This window comes from Cydia amplana, chromosome 21 (genome assembly GCF_948474715.1).
Source record: "Cydia amplana chromosome 21, ilCydAmpl1.1, whole genome shotgun sequence".
Lineage (NCBI taxonomy): Eukaryota > Metazoa > Arthropoda > Insecta > Lepidoptera > Tortricidae > Cydia > Cydia amplana.
The window spans coordinates 6,351,577-6,370,412 of record NC_086089.1 but is presented as its reverse complement, the minus strand read 5'-3'; the positions used below and the strand labels follow the sequence as shown (position 1 = coordinate 6,370,412).

Genomic DNA, 18,836 nt, shown 5'->3' with positions numbered 1-18,836 from the left:
GCTCTTAAAAGACTCGAAAGTTTTATAAGCGCCGAGTCTCGTAAAAACGAGTCGAGGTATTTAAATTTAGAATCAAAAGACTCTAGTTCTTACCAACACTAGGCATAACACAAAGAGATGTACAAAAAATAGCAACTAGAATGGTATGTGAGCCTCGTCGACTTGTTGGTCATAGACACCCACAGGTACCAACGGCCGGTCTATTATTTTTGGCTCTGTGTGCGACTTCGTCGTTCGAACCACTGTGAAATGGAAAGAGGCAAATATCAACAAGCCATAGATAAAATAAAGACCATCACATCGTATCGTACACATCGTATCGTACACAGCGTAAATAATAAGTGGCATGGACATATAAAATTAACCGAGCATAAGATGTATCGGCCCTAAACACGTCAGTTCATATAAATGCACACAAATTTCATCAAAATTAAATCGATAATATCAAATCGGAACACACGTCAGGACATATCGAATAGTGCAGAGATTTGGATCGAAAAAGATGGAGAGATCTGTCACAGGGGGACTTACCTCCGAGGTACTGTGGAGAGAAATCATGATTATAAATAAAATGCACACGCATATCAATCAACATACACTTTATATCTTAAATATTAATACAATGACTCGGGGTTATCCCGTGAAGCGATCGCACCGGAGTAGCTCCTTTTGCTGACCGTACAGAACGTTTCATAGCAAACGATTTTACTGGGTTTAATCCATTCACATATAAAATTCATATTTGTGTAATTTGATTATTCCAATAGTGTGCATTTGCCATAGAACGTTCTTTACGGAATTAACGGAGCGCAGCTCACGCAAGTATAGAATTGAACAATTTTATAAAGGAATGTAGTCCAACTTACATTACCTTCGTTACACTAACACCGAATCTCCATTATTCAAAGCTAATTTTTAATCGAAAAATACATAAAATATGTATGTTTATTTTTATCCGCCGACGTGAGCCCTAAATCGAGAGGAGCATTAATTCACAATCGTAACTTACTTGCTAAGACATAATTACGAAATCGAAAGGAGATTTTCCGATTGACCTAAACTATGTAACGCTTAAACGGAGCGTAGACTGAAATTGATTTGAATCTAGAATGTACATATAATATATAACACGTAAAAGACATGAGATAAACATACTATTCAAACTGTTACCTCGTTATCCGCAGCGGCGCGAGGCTGGCGGTTCTTTACGCTTTGCTTTCTCTTATAGCCCCAGCTGTTGTCTCATTTAAAAGGCAGTGTGGGTCTATCCTGGACAAACTGGCACATCAGTCAACATACAAATACACTTCTAGAACGTTCACGTTATAGACCACACAGCCGAAATGTACACAGTTAAATTATACCGGTAATGTAATCTCATGATTTAACATAGGTTGACCCACAAGAAATAAATGCTTGATATGTCTTAGACGTGTTATTTACTGTGCTCTTTTATTTATTGTGGGGATTCTGAATTAGTCGTGGTTTGGCTTAAGGTTATTGGCCTATTATCCCAGCTGAGCGGCAAAAGCGACGCCATTTTTCTTTAAAACACATGGCAATTAGTAATTGTTTATCTTTTTGTCGTTTTGTCACTTTTGGACTAACTCTTAACAGATTTACGCGATCACATAGCATCTGTCACGTGACTTGTGACTTTTGTCGCTCAGTGTGGACAGGCCTTACAGTCTAGAATGAAGTGTCGTCTCGTCGGTGATCGGTGCGCCGCGGCCTCTGCAATCACAAACAAAGAACATGGCAAACGACATACTAAGAGGAACTTCCGAAGCCCGCCGAGCCTATCTGCAACACTACACACACTAAACAGTTCATAGTCTTACAAGGCCGTAACTTTTTGTCTTGAAAGTATATCCGAAAGTTAAGGAAATCGCATATAACCCTCCGACTACAGCAGTGGGCCACACCAGCAGATATACCTCCCAATCCCAACTGTACAAACGATTTGGGCTGTCATCGATCTATCCAAAAAAGGGTTAGAAACTTCACAATTTGATTTACGTATTTATAAACATAGCATGATAGCAGGTTTCCTGACGATTTAAGCAACTCGTTATATCAGGTCGGGGTGACATACGCGGGGTTGACAATGGTTTTTTAATCCCCGTTTATTTTTTTAATTTGTAATATTTGGTGCATTCTTAACTAACGGAAAGTAGGAAGACAAATAGAAGATATATATGTTCACGATCCAAGTGCATTATACCCAAACTTAATTAACAGCTTATATCTGTAATGTATCAAACATATTTCATGCGTAAACTGAAAAAGATGTAGATGAAATTAACACATGCTTTTAGCAAACAACTGTTAATTGTATAATACCAAAATTCCTGTAAAATAAACATATTGCAGCTATTCTTAAAATTCAATAGGTACATCTATAGAATAGACATTCTAGCGGCGAAATTAAATGGGTATAACATAGAAATTGAAATACATATCATGCGTACACTATATTAGTTAAGAAGCAGAATATTTAATTTTGACATGTGTATAAAGTAAAATGATTAGAACACTGTATCGTATTAATATACATTTTTAGTTACGTTTAAACGAACTATTTTTAAATAAATATATGTTAGTGCTGGGTTGCCACTGATTAACTGCCAATGTTAAGATTTAGTTTTTAAATGTCTAAAGATATAAATATTAACGTTATAGAAACTCAAATCCACCTTTTAATATTGAAATTTTGTTATGACGTGTTTTATAGTATGGTTGTTTTTAGGACAGTTAAATGGTGCTGATGTCCTAAATTTACCGTATACCTACTTATTTATTCATTAAAAAAATAAACACAATTTCATAGATATATCGTCGAGAGAGGGATGTTATACTTACACTTTCTCTCACACTTTATTATTAGTGACTAATATCATAATATCTATACATGCTTTAAAACTAGAACATGAACAACTATGTTAATATAATACATATAATATGTGCTCTCGGGGTACAATATATGATAAGCTGTGAAACCGTTGTTGAACAGGCTAAAATTACAGCAAAAAAGAAAAGTAGGATTTTGTTTTAGAAGTAAATTCTTTTTTGCTGTGAGAATCCACACAAGTATATATCAATCCACTGCTAAGTAACTTCCAAATCAGTTAAATTATAAATGCGTATCGTATTTGAACGAGTATATTGACAATTTTGACGTAAATTTCGTATGTGATATCTATTGTATACGAGGCGCATTGTTTTCGTTTGAACTTTTAAAGAGCCTTTTAGGTTTATCGGCGATAAGATTAAATTTTGCAACAATAGAATAAACAAATATAGCTTTATGGGGATAGCAAATGGGCCATTATATTTAAAGTTGCCCCCTAAATTTTTTTTTCACAATTGGCATTTTTTTATTTTATTTCAACTCAGAATCATGAGCTCTTTTGATTCTAATAGAAGAAAAAAAGTGACCCAAGATTTCCATACATTTTTCTTCCCATTCTTTTCAATCTTTCCATTACGAAACCGCCATACAAAGTCTATGAAAAAATGGTAACGGAATGGGACACTTTTTTTCTCCTATTAGGATAGAAATAGAAAGAGCTCGTGATTCTGAGTAGAAATAACATATAAATTCACAAATTAAAAATAAAAGTATAGGGGATAACTTTAAATAAAATGGCCCAAATACAGATCCAGTCTAAATACTACACCGGGAAATGGCTGCCTAAAAACGTAGACGAACGCCATAGCATAGAGAAAAAAATATATAGAGTGCTCACTCCATACATCAGTTTTAATACCAAAAAGACTATTAGCATCTAGCATCGAGTAGCTGAACTATCAGTACTGCTACTTGACAATAGATGTAGCACCGACCGGAAAGTCTTATGCTGTTGAGATAAGACTTTCCGGTCGGTGCTACATCTATTGTCAAGTAGCAGTACTGATAGTTCCGCTACTCGATGCTAGATGTAAACACTGAAATTAATAGTCTGAACTGATGTATGGAGTGAGCACTCTTGTCTTATTATATTTCTCTATGGCCATAGCAACCTTGGAGGATATAAGATATAATCAAACGGAGACGCCATGTCTGTAATTTTCTGTACAAAACAGTCTGCCGATTTTTGCGGGGGAGGGGAACGTCAAATGTATGCGTAACGTAAAAATAGCCATGTCAGATAAACGTCAGTCCATACATTGTGTATGACCGTCGGCCGCCTATTTTCGACAGAGGGGAAAGCCTGTTAATGGCTACTCCGTTTAGTTGTATCCTCCAAGATAGCAACACATCAGGCAACAGGTAGTATACTCACGTTCACTGCTGGTGGTCGGGCTGCTGGTACTGGTAGGGCTGGTAGGGCGGGTAGGCCTGCACGGGGTAGCCGGGGTACTGGTACTGCTGCGGCATGACGGCCGCGGGCGGCGTGGCGGCGGGCGCGGGCGCGGACGGGGCGGCCGCGGAGCCCGGGGCCGGTTGCCCTTGCTGGGGGGTTACACTTTATTTTAAAAACGAAATGTCTTTGTTGTTTGTTCGAGCGCTAGACTAAGCATAGTAACGCAACCCCCTCTGCCACTATATACGGTAGTTTTACTCCATCTTCGAGTCAAAGTGTCAGAATCCCGTGCCGTGATTGGTTCGTGTCTTTGGACGGACCAATCACGGCACGGGATTCGCTCACCTCGTCCCCCGCACCCCCGTATTTTTGGCAGCATCGGCTTCATGAAATAATTGCTCTAAACTCCGTCTAGAGGATTCCTAGTCTATGTTCGAGTGATCCTATGAATTTAGTTAGCAATTGTACGCTTTCGATTTTCTTTGATGGAAACGACATAAAATGATTTTCTCCAATATGCTCGGAAATGTTCACCTTATTGTAGCAAAAATAGTACAGGAAGTTCTACGTTATTGTCAAACTCTAATTTAAAAAATCAAACTATCGCTGTCCTGTTCTAGCGGACGGGAATGAAGAAAACACTACAGTAATAACTTATTACTGTAGTGTTTTTTACTTTTTTTAAATAAAAAACGCAAACAGTCAATTATTAAAGCCGCGAGCCGCGTCTACACGACCCGATCAGCTATCATTTCAAGCTATAGGATAGAGTGAGATAGTAAGGCCCCCCCCACATCTAGCGTCTTTCGAGCGTCGGCGTCTCGTCGGCGTCTACAACTCTATGGCCCTGCTCGAAGCAACGTCGACGCAACTGCGCAGCGACGTCATTTTCCATAGCGCTGACCGACGCCGACGCTCGAAAGACGCTAGATGTGGGGGGGCCCTAAGATAAACGACCTTACTTGTCTCGTTCTTACAAGACCGTTGTGCTCGTGTATGATCGTGCGAATACTGCTTAATAAAATCAAAGATTCTTTTTATATTTTTTTAAGGATCTCATCCGTGTACATAAAGTTTATATAGTTTGTCAAAGGACTTTCTCATTTCAAACATAGACAGAGAGAATCATACTATCTTTGTCTTACACTAGTACTAGTACCCAAAAGAAAAGGATGGGTATAGTTTTCCTGGTTCTTACTGACTGACAAATTGGTTTGACCAACTATATTGCACAATTATATTGAATGAACGAATATTGAATGGTACTGAATGGCAGAATAACTTTGTGCCCTTAACTTTTAAAAATTAATTTTAGAGGGAAATTGTTTTTGACATTTTTGATGTGAAGGTTCGATTTGAGTCATGCTTGATGCTTAAATAATTATTATTTTACCTTATTTCCTCGCATGTTTGGAGAAAAGCACTATATATGCCTCGGCAGGAATAGCAATTCGTGGATTCGTCTTCTTTGTCGATCGAAACTCATCCACGAATTGACCTTTCCCGGCCTCTGCAATAATGTACTATTTCTATATGTAACGTTTTCAATTAAATGGTACCACATTGTCGGTTGTTGATAAGGTTGATTTCAAATTTAAGTTTTATATTTAGAAATAGCGCCTTCTTCATAACAGACAATAAGTACCCGTTTGGCTGAAAATGGCACATATGTATACAAAAATACTATGCACAGAAGTTGACCAATTTTAAAACGCACAATACACACATTATTCCCCTTTTTCGGTTCACATCTACTTTAGTGTTTCGAATTGTATTTTCGGTCGAATAAAATATCTCACTTCGCCGGAATACTTGGCGGAACTATAAGGTAGTTTGAAACTTATGAATCGATTGATGTTTAGGCCGCGGACTGAACGCCTGCGGTGCCAAGTTTGAGGGACGATCAAAATTACGACTTGAACTAACCTATTTTGGTGGATAGCGATGGCGTCTTGCCTCACGATTCGCCCGTATGTTCCCTTTGTAATTTTTTGTGATCAGGTCGGAAAGAACCCGAACTGTTTTAGAAGGAAACGAGTTGGGACTCATTTGGACGGTGCGAGGACTCACATGCGAGTTTCAACACATTGCGTCATTTGATCGGTCGGCTGAATCGATGCAACCTCAATGGTCCGCAATGTAACTAAAATCGTATACGAGTTCGCGCGCCGTTTAAATGAACCCTTAACCCTTAAATGCATAGTGTTGCCAAATTTCTACAAAGCATTAGATAGCTCACAGATTAAGGGTTAAACAAATTCTATTTGTTCCTGTATATTATTTTAATAGTAAAACTAATAAATTTTCCGAATTATTACATAAATTTACGCAGTATTTTGATTTATAAAAATTACATAGTATGTGAATTTTGGGCAGATTTTTCGGGGTTTGTAATTATTTTATATTTACAAACTTCATCATAGGAACATCATAAATAGTGTACCTTTCCGATGGCAGTTAAGATTTTTCCTATAGCCTTTACTAATAGCTATATATTTCCAAAAATATGATTTAGCCTATGCAACTTTTAACACTGATTTCGCAGTGAAAATCGATGATATATTTTTTTTTACTATTTTTCCTAGAAACGGCAAACAATTATGTGATACATATATTAATTCTGGGCAAAAAGAAAAAATCCTGCATTTAAGTGTAAGGCCTGAGTGGACGCTCGAAGCGGAGCGTTCGGCGGGGCGTGCAGCGTGGCGTCCAGCTCCCAAGGGATTTGAGCAGCGTGCACTAAGGCCGCTACTATACGTTTGCAATTGTTTAACATGCACGCCGCACGCCCCGCCCCGCTGCACGCCCAACTCGAGCGTCCACTCAGGCCTTACACTAAGGGTTAACCATGGTATAATAATATACTCCGCCTGGTACTCTCTTCCGAGATTCGCGAATGACCTAACTGTCACTTGCCTACGTCATCGTGCTGTTTACAGGTTCTCAAACTTTAAAATGTGGGAGAATTTTAACCAACGGAGAAAATTATTTTAACGGCATTAATTTTAAGTTATTCATGTAGAAACATAGTAAAATAAAACAAATCTATACTGTCCTTTTCACTCCTACTCTTACAGTTCCGAATAGAACAGCCAACCATTTTCGTAACAAAACATTAATTACCAAGCTAACGACGTGAAAAGTTTGGAAAACACTGCGACTGCTGACACTGAGCGAGAAGGAAATAACAATTAACACGCGTTCGACAAGGATGACGGTCAGAGTCAACATGGCGGATTGTCAAATGTGACAGCGCTATCCTGTGTTGCCAGTAGTGTAAACAGAATTACCCGAACGTCTGAAATTTCTTTCGTGAATCTGAAGATATCGCTAACGAATAATTAAAAATGACGTGTTATTGTAAAATTTAAGATAAAATACATATAAATGAAAATTATAAAGAAATATTTTAACTTATTAACCATAGATATCATTTGTACCCATGTAACATGTTATGTTGAAATAAAGTGGCAATGTTATTGTGACGTAGGCAAGTGACACTCTGGGAAGAGAAGACCATGTTTTATTAGACCATGGGGTTAACGTAGAAAGAGTAGTGTACCTTCATTTTGATCTGCTGCTCGATGGCCTCGGCCTCCTTGAGCTTGCCGATGCTGCGGTAGTACTCGGCCCACTGCGCGCTGTAGTCCGCGCCGGCGGCCGGGGCCGGGGAGGGCGCGGGGCCGGGCGCGGCGCCGGGGCCGGGCGGGCCGGCGCCGGGGCCCGAGCCGCCCGCTCCGCCTCCTCCTGCACACACGATACCTAGGTTAAGCTTTGGATTCCTCCGAAAACGGCGCCGTCGGTGCCGGCTATATAGCGGCCGCAAAAGACGGCCGTCTTTACGGTGGCGACATGTGGAAAGTACCACGGCGTCATAACACACCGTCAACCACCAAGGTCAAAGCGGCAAATTTGAAAAATGTAGGCGCGATGGGATAACGTCCCATATAAAATTTGAATTTCGCGCCTTTTCCTACTGACAAAATTTGCTTGATCATCTATAATTTACTTGGAGGATGAAATATCATCAGAAGAGGAAAATAATCGTAGTACGGAATCATTTATTCAAATTTCGTGTCATTTATTCAAAATGGCGTCACCGCTATCTAATAAAACGTCCACGAAACTATCGACACCGTCATGACGGCCGTCATCTTACGTTACGTTGACAATCAACGTAACGTAACGCCGTCTAGGAAACCGCGCCATCTTGTTTACATAGACAACGTTCTAGTGACGTCAGTCAACGCTATATAGCGGCCGTAATATGACGGCACCGTTTTCGGAGGAATCCAAAGCTTTAGACGCCGGTCTCCAGAGCGAACGCAGCGTACAGCGTAAAGCCGGCCACACACGCTAGGTTTTACGTGTCGGTTTTGCGTGTGCAAGCAATACTAACAGGCACGACCGTTTTTTTTTTTCATTTATTTATTAACACAAAATATTTACATTCAAAAAATTATGACAGCGAACAAAGCCCCCTGAGGCTTAACTGCCGCTGTAATAGCTCTTATATTTACTCTTAATATATTATATTAAACTATGGAGTATTTCATTTCACGAAGTCGGCATTCATGTCTCATATAATGAGGTGTTAGAGTCTAGATTCCGCATGCACCCCGTCTTCGTGATATGAGACATTCCTATAAGTGTGACGTAATATAATTTACTTAACTAAGATAAAGGGCTCCATAGGGCACACACACGTAACGACAAACCTGCACAAACTCTCAGTTCAAACCATCATGGCACCGGTAGCGGTGGTTGACGTCGACGCAATAGCGCTATTAATAGGTTTATATTTCGTCAGCCATACACGCATACAAACCGTGAATCCACTCCACACTTAAAAAAATAATAAAACTGGCCAAGTGCGAGTCGGACTCGCGCACGAAGGGTACCGTACCATTATCTAGAGATCACTCTTTAGCGATAAGACCGCCTGTTGTCTGCCTCTACATTTAATCAATTGTTCTTTTCTTTTGTATATTTTTACTGAGGTGTGCCAATAAAGAGTATTCTATCTAGAAAAATGGCAAAAAAAATCATCTGTTGTATGGGAGCCCCACTCCGACTCGCACTTGGCCGGTTTTTTTAGTATTTGTTGTACTAGCGGCAACAGAAATACATCATCTGTGAACATTTCAACTGTCTAACTAACATGGTTCATGAGATACAGCCTAATGACAGACGGACGGACGTACAGTGGTCTTAGTAATAGGGTCCTGTTTTACCCTTTAGGTATGGAACCCTAAAAATCTACTAAAAATCCTCTCATTTCGTTTGCGAGACGCCATTGTTGCACAGTGACGTGCGACCTATCCCCTCCGCAATCACTGGATGACTGAAGCCTGAAGGCTGCCAGCCACACACATTCAGTTATGCCTTCGCAAGCGAAGTGCGCAAGCACAACCGAGCGGCAAAAAATATAAATTTTCATATTTTCAATTTTGCTTGCGCAGGCAAGGAGTCATGTCGTACACGAGCGTTTTCCAAAAAAAGTGTACATTTCATTCATGTCTTCAAAATATTGACTTCTTGGGCTCATTTTACTCAGAATCATTTGTACATTCACGCCTCATACATAAAAAATGGGTCCAAAAATTTCCTTTCCTGATGGTCACATTCTTGAATGAAATTTTTTTTTATTTGTATGAACGTGACGCACTGGAAAAAATTTTTTTCATACAAAATTTTGGGACACATTTTTTCATGTATGAGGCGTGAATGTACAAATGATTCTGAGTAAAATGAGCCCAAGAAGTCAATATTTTGAAGACATGAATGACATGTACACTTTTTTTGGAAAACGCTCACACACGTTCAGTTATGCCTGCACAAATGAACTGTGCAGGCATAACCATCGGTTATAACCTAGTGTGTGTGGCTGGCTTAAGCGAGCACAAATAGGCAGACACTAGTTAAAAAGGCAGCAAGAATATAACATGTCATTGTAAATTTTATTACAATGTAAGTATGAATTTAAGTTCTAGCTATCCTTTATAAATCGACAGACGATTATTTAGTTACTCAAAAAAACTGAACATCGAAGTGGCTTTCCCCGACTTCGGACGCATTATATGGTGTCCAAACCATGGTTGATCAGACATACATTTTAAAGAAATTGATCACAAGTACGGTGAAAAAAAAACATGTATACAAGGTCAGTTTTGGACCATTAGCCATATTGTTAATTTTTTTTTGGGATTTCGGGGTTAGTCCCATAGAAAAAGTTGTTCAGTATGACCTACCTAATCACCTCGCACAATATGGCTAACGGTCCAAAAATGACCCTGTATAGTAAAGAACACACACATCAGAATGTTTGACAGTGCAAAAAGTAATTGGCACGATCATCAACAATAAAAACTTTTTTTTTTTTTTTATAATAATGAAAATCACCTTGCTGCTGTTGTTTAGCCTGCTGCTCTATCGCCTCCGCTTCCCTCATGAGCCCCAGCGAGCGGTAGTAGTCGATCCACTGTTGTGAGTAGTCGGGCTGGCCCGTACTCGGGTTGATGTTCACTTGTTGCTGCTGAAAAATGGAATTATTAAAGTCTATTTTTTTATTCCGTAGACTGAAATGACAGTTAATTGTATGAACATGAAATGTCATTTCATACTATTAACTGTCATTTCAGTCTACCGAATAAAAAAATAGACTTTAGTTGTTTCTTGACAAGTTCCACTCGGACTACTAACTGTATACATGACGAGGTAAAAATAATAATAAGACCGAATGGGATGGTCGTAAGCGACTTTCAATAGTAATCCAGAGGCCGTGAGTTCAAGTCTCACCCAAGACAGTAATTTTTCCACTTTTAAATTTATTCTAAGCTTAATAGCACCGATCGCAGACGTTTCTGCTTGTTAAAAATTAAAAAATAGTAATAACCGGGTTGACACAGATCGAGTCACCTCTTGAGGAAATTGCCGCGCATAGCACCTCGTCGAGCTTCGGGCGAAGCACTTCTTTCCAGCGCGATATTTTGATACCGATTTAATTCGTTCTGTGTGAACCAGTCTGATGACAGATTTTTTTTAAACAATTTTAACCCCTCGGAGTTCAAACCAATATCAATAAAAAATAACATACAACCGAATTGATAACCTCCTTCTTTGAGATTTGGAAGTCGGTTAAAAATCTCTAAGTCTAGGTGTTAGACGCGTCGCGACGCGCTGACACACGACGTAACCTTTCTTCTAACTGACTAAGTAGTAAGTCAAAATAGAATTATATAAATATAAATTAGATTAAAAATAGTAACAATAACGTCATTGATGTAATTAAGGGGAAACCTCTCACTTAGCTAATAATCTATTATAGTGTAGATTAGGTTAAGTTTCCGAAAATATTGTACATTCTTATTTATAGTAGTAGTAGTAAACTCTTTATTGTACAAAAAGACATATTAAAAATAACATACAATTAGTAAGAAGTACAAAGGCGAACTTATCCCTTTGAGGGATCTCTTCCAGTTAACCTTTGAGTAGATGAGAGGAGAAAGTGAAAAGAGGGTGACAAATGCAGCAAAATGTACAACAAGGTACCAGAAAGATAAAGGATATAAATACATACAAAATGTACAGGATAAACATACATATATTACACAAAAAGGAATGGGGAAGATACACTAAAAATTGGAAAGAATTAGAAAGATATAAAGCAACTATACAATAGAAATATAGACAAATTAATCAGTCAGATCAGATAGCCATATAATAAACAGTATAATTTTTTTTTTCTGTCAGTACCTGTGGCGGCTGGTTGTTGGGCTGGTGCCAGTGCGGGTTGTAGCCATATAATAAACAGTATAATTTTTTTTTCTGTCAGTACCTGTGGCGGCTGGTTGTTGGGCTGGTGCCAGTGCGGGTTGTAGCCATATAATAAACAGTATAATTTTTTTTTCTGTCAGTACCTGTGGCGGCTGGTTGTTGGGCTGGTGCCAGTGCGGGTTGTAGCCATATAATAAACAGTATAAATTTTTTTTCTGTCAGTACCTGTGGCGGCTGGTTGTTGGGCTGGTGCCAGTGCGGGTTGTAGCCATATAATAAACAGTATAATTTTTTTTTCTGTCAGTACCTGTGGCGGCTGGTTGTTGGGCTGGTGCCAGTGCGGGTTGTAGCCATATAATAAACAGTATAAATTTTTTTTCTGTCAGTACCTGTGGCGGCTGGTTGTTGGGCTGGTGCCAGTGCGGGTTGTAGCCATATAATAAACAGTATAATTTTTTTTTCTGTCAGTACCTGTGGCGGCTGGTTGTTGGGCTGGTGCCAGTGCGGGTTGTAGCCCCAAGCGGCGCCCTGCGGGCCTCCGCCGCCGTAGTAGTCGCCGCCGCCGTTCCCGTTGCCGTTGCCGTTGTTGCTGCCGCCACCGTTGCCGCCCTCTTGGATGAAGTTCACCGGCTGGACAACACAATTTAAATATCAGTGGATGAAAGTGCGGAACGTCCCGAAGACGACCGAAAACTTAATGTAAGTAGTAAATAACAAAAACCAAGTAAGTAGTAAAAACCAAGGGATGAAAGGCAGCCATTTCTTAAGCCACGTCTCCATATCGCGCGGCAAACCATCGAACATTGGCTCGCGCGGCAGCCGCGCGCAATGGATACCGGGTTCGATAGCTTGCCGCGCGATATGGAGACGAGGCTTTACATGATATCTCTCATCCCATGCTAGTGCCAATAGTTACGAAGACAAGAACATCATTTTTACGATTTTTCCCGCCTCACATGGCGACCCTGCCAATGTCAGCTAGATGTACAAAGAGTTAACAAAACTTTCTCCATGATGATCAGCTTGCAATGTTTCACAGCGTCTGGATGTCCCCGGTTATAGAAAGTGCGGTTATTATAAGATCCGCTCAATATCCTTTACCTTACATGACGACCCTGCCAATATCAGCTAGATATACAAGGACTCACCATGCCAACTTTCTCCATAAGAAGAAGAATTTGTTTATTGTTTACCGTGTCAAACAAGATGTTAAAATGATACATAGATCCGTAAATGATCCGTTTGCAGTCTTCAACCGCGTCCGCTGGTCCGCGGATGTAGAAGGTGCGGTTATTACGATCCCCGCCCCTATCTATCTAGTTCGCCTGTTTTATTACTACTTCCCGCCTCACATGGCGACCCTACCAGATTGATACTAAACATACAAGGACTCACCATGCCAACTTTCTCCATAATGATCCGCTTGCAGTGTTCAACCGCGTCCGGGTGTCCGCTGATGTAGAAGGTGCGGTTATTACGATCCCCGCCCCTATCTATCTAGTTCACCTGTTTTATTACTACTTCCCGCCTCACATGGCGACCCTGCCCGATTCATACTAAACATACAAGGACTCACCATGCCAACTTTCTCCATAATGATCCGTTTGCAGTGTTCAACCGCGTCCGGGTGTCCGCGGATGTAGAAGGTGCGGTTGTTGCGATCCGCGCCCTGTGCGCGTCGGTCTAGCTCGCAGTGCGCGCCCGATTGCGCGTTAATCTGTTTTATTACTTCGCCGCCTGCGAATAAAATCATAGATAAGTAAATAGAATAAGAACAAATTATGTCAGTTTTAACGTAAACTACAGGTTAAAATTTCTAGAAGTAAGCAGAGATGGCTACCAAAGTTAGTTTTAGATTTTGAATGGTCTACAGCTGATTTTAACCGTCCGATACTCTTTTTTGTTGGGGTATGTCTAAAAGCGTTCTGTCACATTTTCCGATGACGAGTCCAAATTTCAGATTAGACACGGTGGCAGGACCACTGCTGGAAGTCTCCGCGGTCGTCGTTGCACTGCCCTGATCGCACTTCTTGACCCCACTTCAGTAACAACATGTCCAAGGGTTCCCTCACCTCTGCCGATGATGAGTCCACACTTCAGATTAGACACAGTAAAGGTGACTCGTATCTCCTGGTCCTGCCATTGTTGGAAGTCGCCACGGTCGCCGTTACACTGCCCTGATCGCACTTCTTGACCCCACTTTAGTAACAACATGTCCAAGGCTTTCCTCACCTCTGCCGATGATGAGTCAACACTTCAGATTAGACACGGTGAAGGTGACACGTATCTCCTGATCCTGCCACTGCTGAAAGTCGCCGCGGTCGCCGTTGCACTGCCCTGATCGCACTTCTTGACCCCACTTCAGTAACAACATGTCCAAGGCTTTCCTCACCTCTGCCGATGATGAGTCAACACTTCAGATTAGACACGGTGAAGGTGACACGTATCTCCTGATCCTGCCACTGCTGAAAGTCGCCGCGGTCGCCGTTGCACTGCCCTGATCGCACTTCTAGACCCCACTTCAGTAACAACATGCCTAAGGGTCTCCTCACCTCTGCCGATGATGAGTCCACACTTCAGATTAGACACGGTGAAGGTGACGCGTATCTCCTGGTCCTGCCACTGCTGGAAGTCCCCACGGTCGCCGTTGCGCTGCCCGGAGCCGCCGCGACCGCGCCCGGATCGCACTTCTTGATCTCGCCTCTGTTAGGACATGGTTATTAATGTGATGTTTTCATAGTTACTTCAACGTGGCCCAAGTATAGTTTTAGTTTGAATACAGTTACCCGAAGGCCACGGAACGTACGCTCTGAGCGTGCTCGTTTTAGCTGACCGTGTACATTCGCAGCGTGCGTTGCGTGGCAGAGGCGTTCAGCTTACCGTCAATCGCTTTAACGCGTAGTCAAATGATGCAAGGAGCTATACGATAGGCGGTAAGCTTTACTGCGAATCCACGCTAAAGATGCAAGCACACAGACAGGCATTGGCCCAAAATCTGCTGAGAGGCGTCACAGAAACTAATTTAGATATGTCATATTACAAGCGTAACTCCGTCGCGTGTCTGTGCGTCTGTAGTTTTAGTACGATACCGCTTACTTTACTTTATCATCCTGAATGTTACCCTTTTATGTTTTATATTTTACATCATATGTAAACGATACCGTGCTTCGGAACATGTAAGGACACCCGTTAAACACTAACAAGTAGTAATATTGTGTAAAACAGATGAGAACCCGTTATTTTTCAAACGCCACATAACTTAAAAATAACTATTCCTAGAGATATTCCCAAATCTAACAACCCTATAATATAATGGATTGAAAAATAAAATGCAAGAGACCGAAAAAGTATTAATTGCTTAATTACCCACATAGAAAGAAACACACACCTTTGCAAAACATGAATGAAATAATGTCTTGTCTGGTAACCCAGTGGAACGGAAAAATACTTCTTAAATTGAAAGAAAACCAAATTGCGATTTTTATTTGTTAAGCGTATTTATACGCACTGTTTTTTTACCACAGTTATGTCTCAGACCTCAAGTAGCAATGTAAAAATGCCCAGTTTAGTAAGAAGAGCTAAGAACCCAAAGGCCATTGTCTATGAAGGAATAACGAGAAAATATTTTAATAAACTTTTCATTGGTTCAAAATCGACACGATCAGGGCCCCGTTTCTCAAAAGCATGTAACTTGTAATACAAGTGGAAGTCCCTTTCTAACAAATGCTGTCAAAAAGTGACATCCGCTTGTATTACAAGTTACAAACTTGTGAAAAACGGGCCCCTGGCATGGCAATATGCGGGCCCATACAGAACGAGCAGCCTCGCAAGGAAATTGCCGTTCGAAGCTGGAGTCTTGTAAAACTTGCCTCGCCCGAGGCATGGTGGCCACGGGTGCGTTTTGCCTCGTCTACACAAAATTAACGATTCATGTGGTTATTGTTTGTTTCGCGATCTGGGAACCATTTCATGAAAGTATTTAGTACTTTAACCCTTAAATGCATTATTTTTTTGTATAATTTCCTAATAAATTGAAATAGATGGGAAATGTTGTTATAGATTGGGGGGAAAATAAAGAAAAACAAAACATAGTAATTAAAAAATATATATTAGTTTGACAACGTAAAAAGTAATAAATGTCACTTTGGATACCTGCATATTGAGCCAGGGGCCATCAAAATATTTGATGTAGATCTAAATCAATATGCATTTAAGGATTAAATATAAGCGAAGGCCTTTCTCATTAACTTCTTTTATTAAAATGGAAACATGAGCTTGTATTACATGATTTCATAGTATAGTTTTTAATCTATACTTGGTCAACCACATCTTGTCAGTAAAAAAGGCGCGAAATCCAAATTTTCTATGGGACAATATCCCTTCGCGCCTACATTTTTCAAATTTGCCGCCTTTTTCTACTGACAAGATCTGCTTGACCATAAACTCGTTATTCCAACAATGCGCGTCAGACCACAGACTAAAGACAGTGCATGCACAACACAAGTGGTGGACATAAACATTTCTCACTTGCGATTCGCGTTGGTGCGAGACCTGCACACAGTTATTATTACTTTTATTATTTGTAACTCGAAAGAGTACTGAATCAAACAAGGTCACTTTTAAACTCCATACAACACCTGTAAGTGGCGCTATTTTTTTTTTTTCATTTCTTTTCAGCTTTGTGCTTACGAAAACTGACATCTTATGGTTATTCATAATTAGGGCTTGCAAATATTCGAAACTTTCAGATATTCGAATATTCGACTTTTTCTGACGACGTATTCGAATATTCGAATAATTATTCGAATATTATAAAAAATAAGAAAAGGAACGAGAAATCGGTTTATTATCGTTTTATTCAAAAGCTTTTTTCACATATTGCTAAAACTAAGGATATTTGGCAGAAATCCACTTAATTGACTAGATTTTATCATCCTACTATTTATAAGATGCCCACATTTATAAAAACAAGTAAAACGCCAAAATTAGACGTATTTAATATTTCTAGATAAAACTTATTATAAATGCGTCGTTGCGTGAAATAATATAACTTTAACCATCCAAACACCTAGGTACCTATGTAAGATATTTTTTTTAGTAAGTAATTATTTTCCGATTTAAATTAACTTGTAATCACTCAGAGACCTGTAAAAAGGCCTTTAATTTCATTGTATTTGGAATCTTTATTGACTTTATTTGTTTTGGCAAGTTATTATTCCTAATGGTGGCTAATTATATAATATTGGAATATTTAAGGGAAAAAGTTAGTTGAGTACTGGGTGGATTATTCGTCAGCTAAAGGTGCATGGTTAGATTACCAAGTTGGGCAGGTTTGGTATGATTAAATTTGAGAATTGCGATAAGTGCCAAGGTTTAGACTTCAAAAATTCGCTTAACGTACGCTTGTACTGAATAAACAGAATGACCCTTTAACTTAAAACTTACGCACCGTAAAAATAACATACTTTTTGATTTCGTTTTCTTTTAAATTGAGTTAGGTTTCACTGTATTCACGAAGTCTATCGAGAGGAATACAGTAAAAATATTATTTCCTTCGTGTTTGGGTACCTACCGTTCCTCATTCACTGTAAATACCCGTAAAACACACAGAAACTGTAACTACAGCGGATAACATAGATTTTTTAATAGTAATAAAAAATATTCGAATATTCGAAACCTGAGCGGCCGAATATTCGAATATCAAAACAGGTCGAATATTCGACAAATTCGAATATTCGAATATTCGAATTGCAAGCCCTATTCATAATAGGCTACATGACTAATTTTCATTTATGGTATCAATCGATCGGGTTTGTTTTTAGGATCAAATGTCTATATCGCCGCTATACTTACTCAACCTCGTATCTGCAACACTCATTTGATGTGACAAAAACACCCGTATTCCGAATGAAAGAAAAGCGACATTTCCATCAAATGATTGTTGCAGATATGAGTTTGAGTAAGTATAGCGACGATATGGGACCCATTGCACAAGTAACACAAAAGTCATAAATTGTAGTCAAAGGCCGACAAGTCGCACTTCACTCGCGAAATACCCTAAACAAAACGATAAGTGAACGTGACGTCAAGGTCTCTGAGAGCCCATCTTGTAGTATGGACAAAACAAGAAAATTGCGTTTTAGTCGGTGAAATATTGCTTTTATGTATATTGGTGTTATACAATATTTTTTTGGATGAAATGTAAGGAATCGAATGGTACCTTTACTTTTATCGTTTTTGGAAGTTAAAAAAAACTTAAAATTTTGAAACTTTCAGGTCCTGTATTTTTGTAACATTCGCATATTTTATTTTAATATCCACATTATTTTGATAAATTGCTCGTTTGCTATCTATTTTACTAGATTTTGTTATAAAATTCAACATGTGTCATCATCCCTATTCCGAAACGTAAAATTAGACTTGCTAGGTCGCTGTCACAGACACGTTAATAGTAGCTCTCCCATATACACTTGGCAGCATCGGTTTCATGAAATAATTGCTCTAAACTCAGTCTAGAGGATTCCTAGTCTATGCCCATATAACATTAGCATTACATTATGTTATGCAATAGTAAATAGTGTACTTACGTTGACGCTGGCGATTAAATCTTCAATCATTTGACGCGCTTGGTCCACTTGGTGAGGTTTGCCTTGTAGGTAACATCTAAAGGAACAAATAAGTTGTCAAAATTTCATTTTCTACTTCTCTGTTCCTATCATCTACTACTCATTAAGACATCTTACAACCCAAAAT

The 18,836-nt window shown here is 39.5% G+C and overlaps 1 protein-coding gene across 1 annotated transcript in view; it reads right to left on the bottom strand.

The window, feature by feature from the left end:
* Positions 1-1,614: 1,614 nt before the first annotated feature.
* The window catches only part of LOC134657864 (far upstream element-binding protein 3), a 34,409-nt gene continuing 17,187 nt past the window's right edge, over positions 1,615-18,836 (bottom strand). The window contains exons 9-16 of the mRNA XM_063513444.1: positions 18,671-18,746; positions 14,636-14,786; positions 13,660-13,820; positions 12,555-12,713; positions 10,710-10,842; positions 7,870-8,054; positions 4,287-4,456; positions 1,615-1,734 (exon numbers count right to left, since the gene is read on the bottom strand). Coding sequence (XP_063369514.1) covers positions 4,289-4,456; positions 7,870-8,054; positions 10,710-10,842; positions 12,555-12,713; positions 13,660-13,820; positions 14,636-14,786; positions 18,671-18,746 — 1,033 coding nt within the window. The 3' untranslated portion in view covers positions 1,615-1,734; positions 4,287-4,288. The remainder of the gene's footprint in view (positions 1,735-4,286; positions 4,457-7,869; positions 8,055-10,709; positions 10,843-12,554; positions 12,714-13,659; positions 13,821-14,635; positions 14,787-18,670; positions 18,747-18,836) is intronic.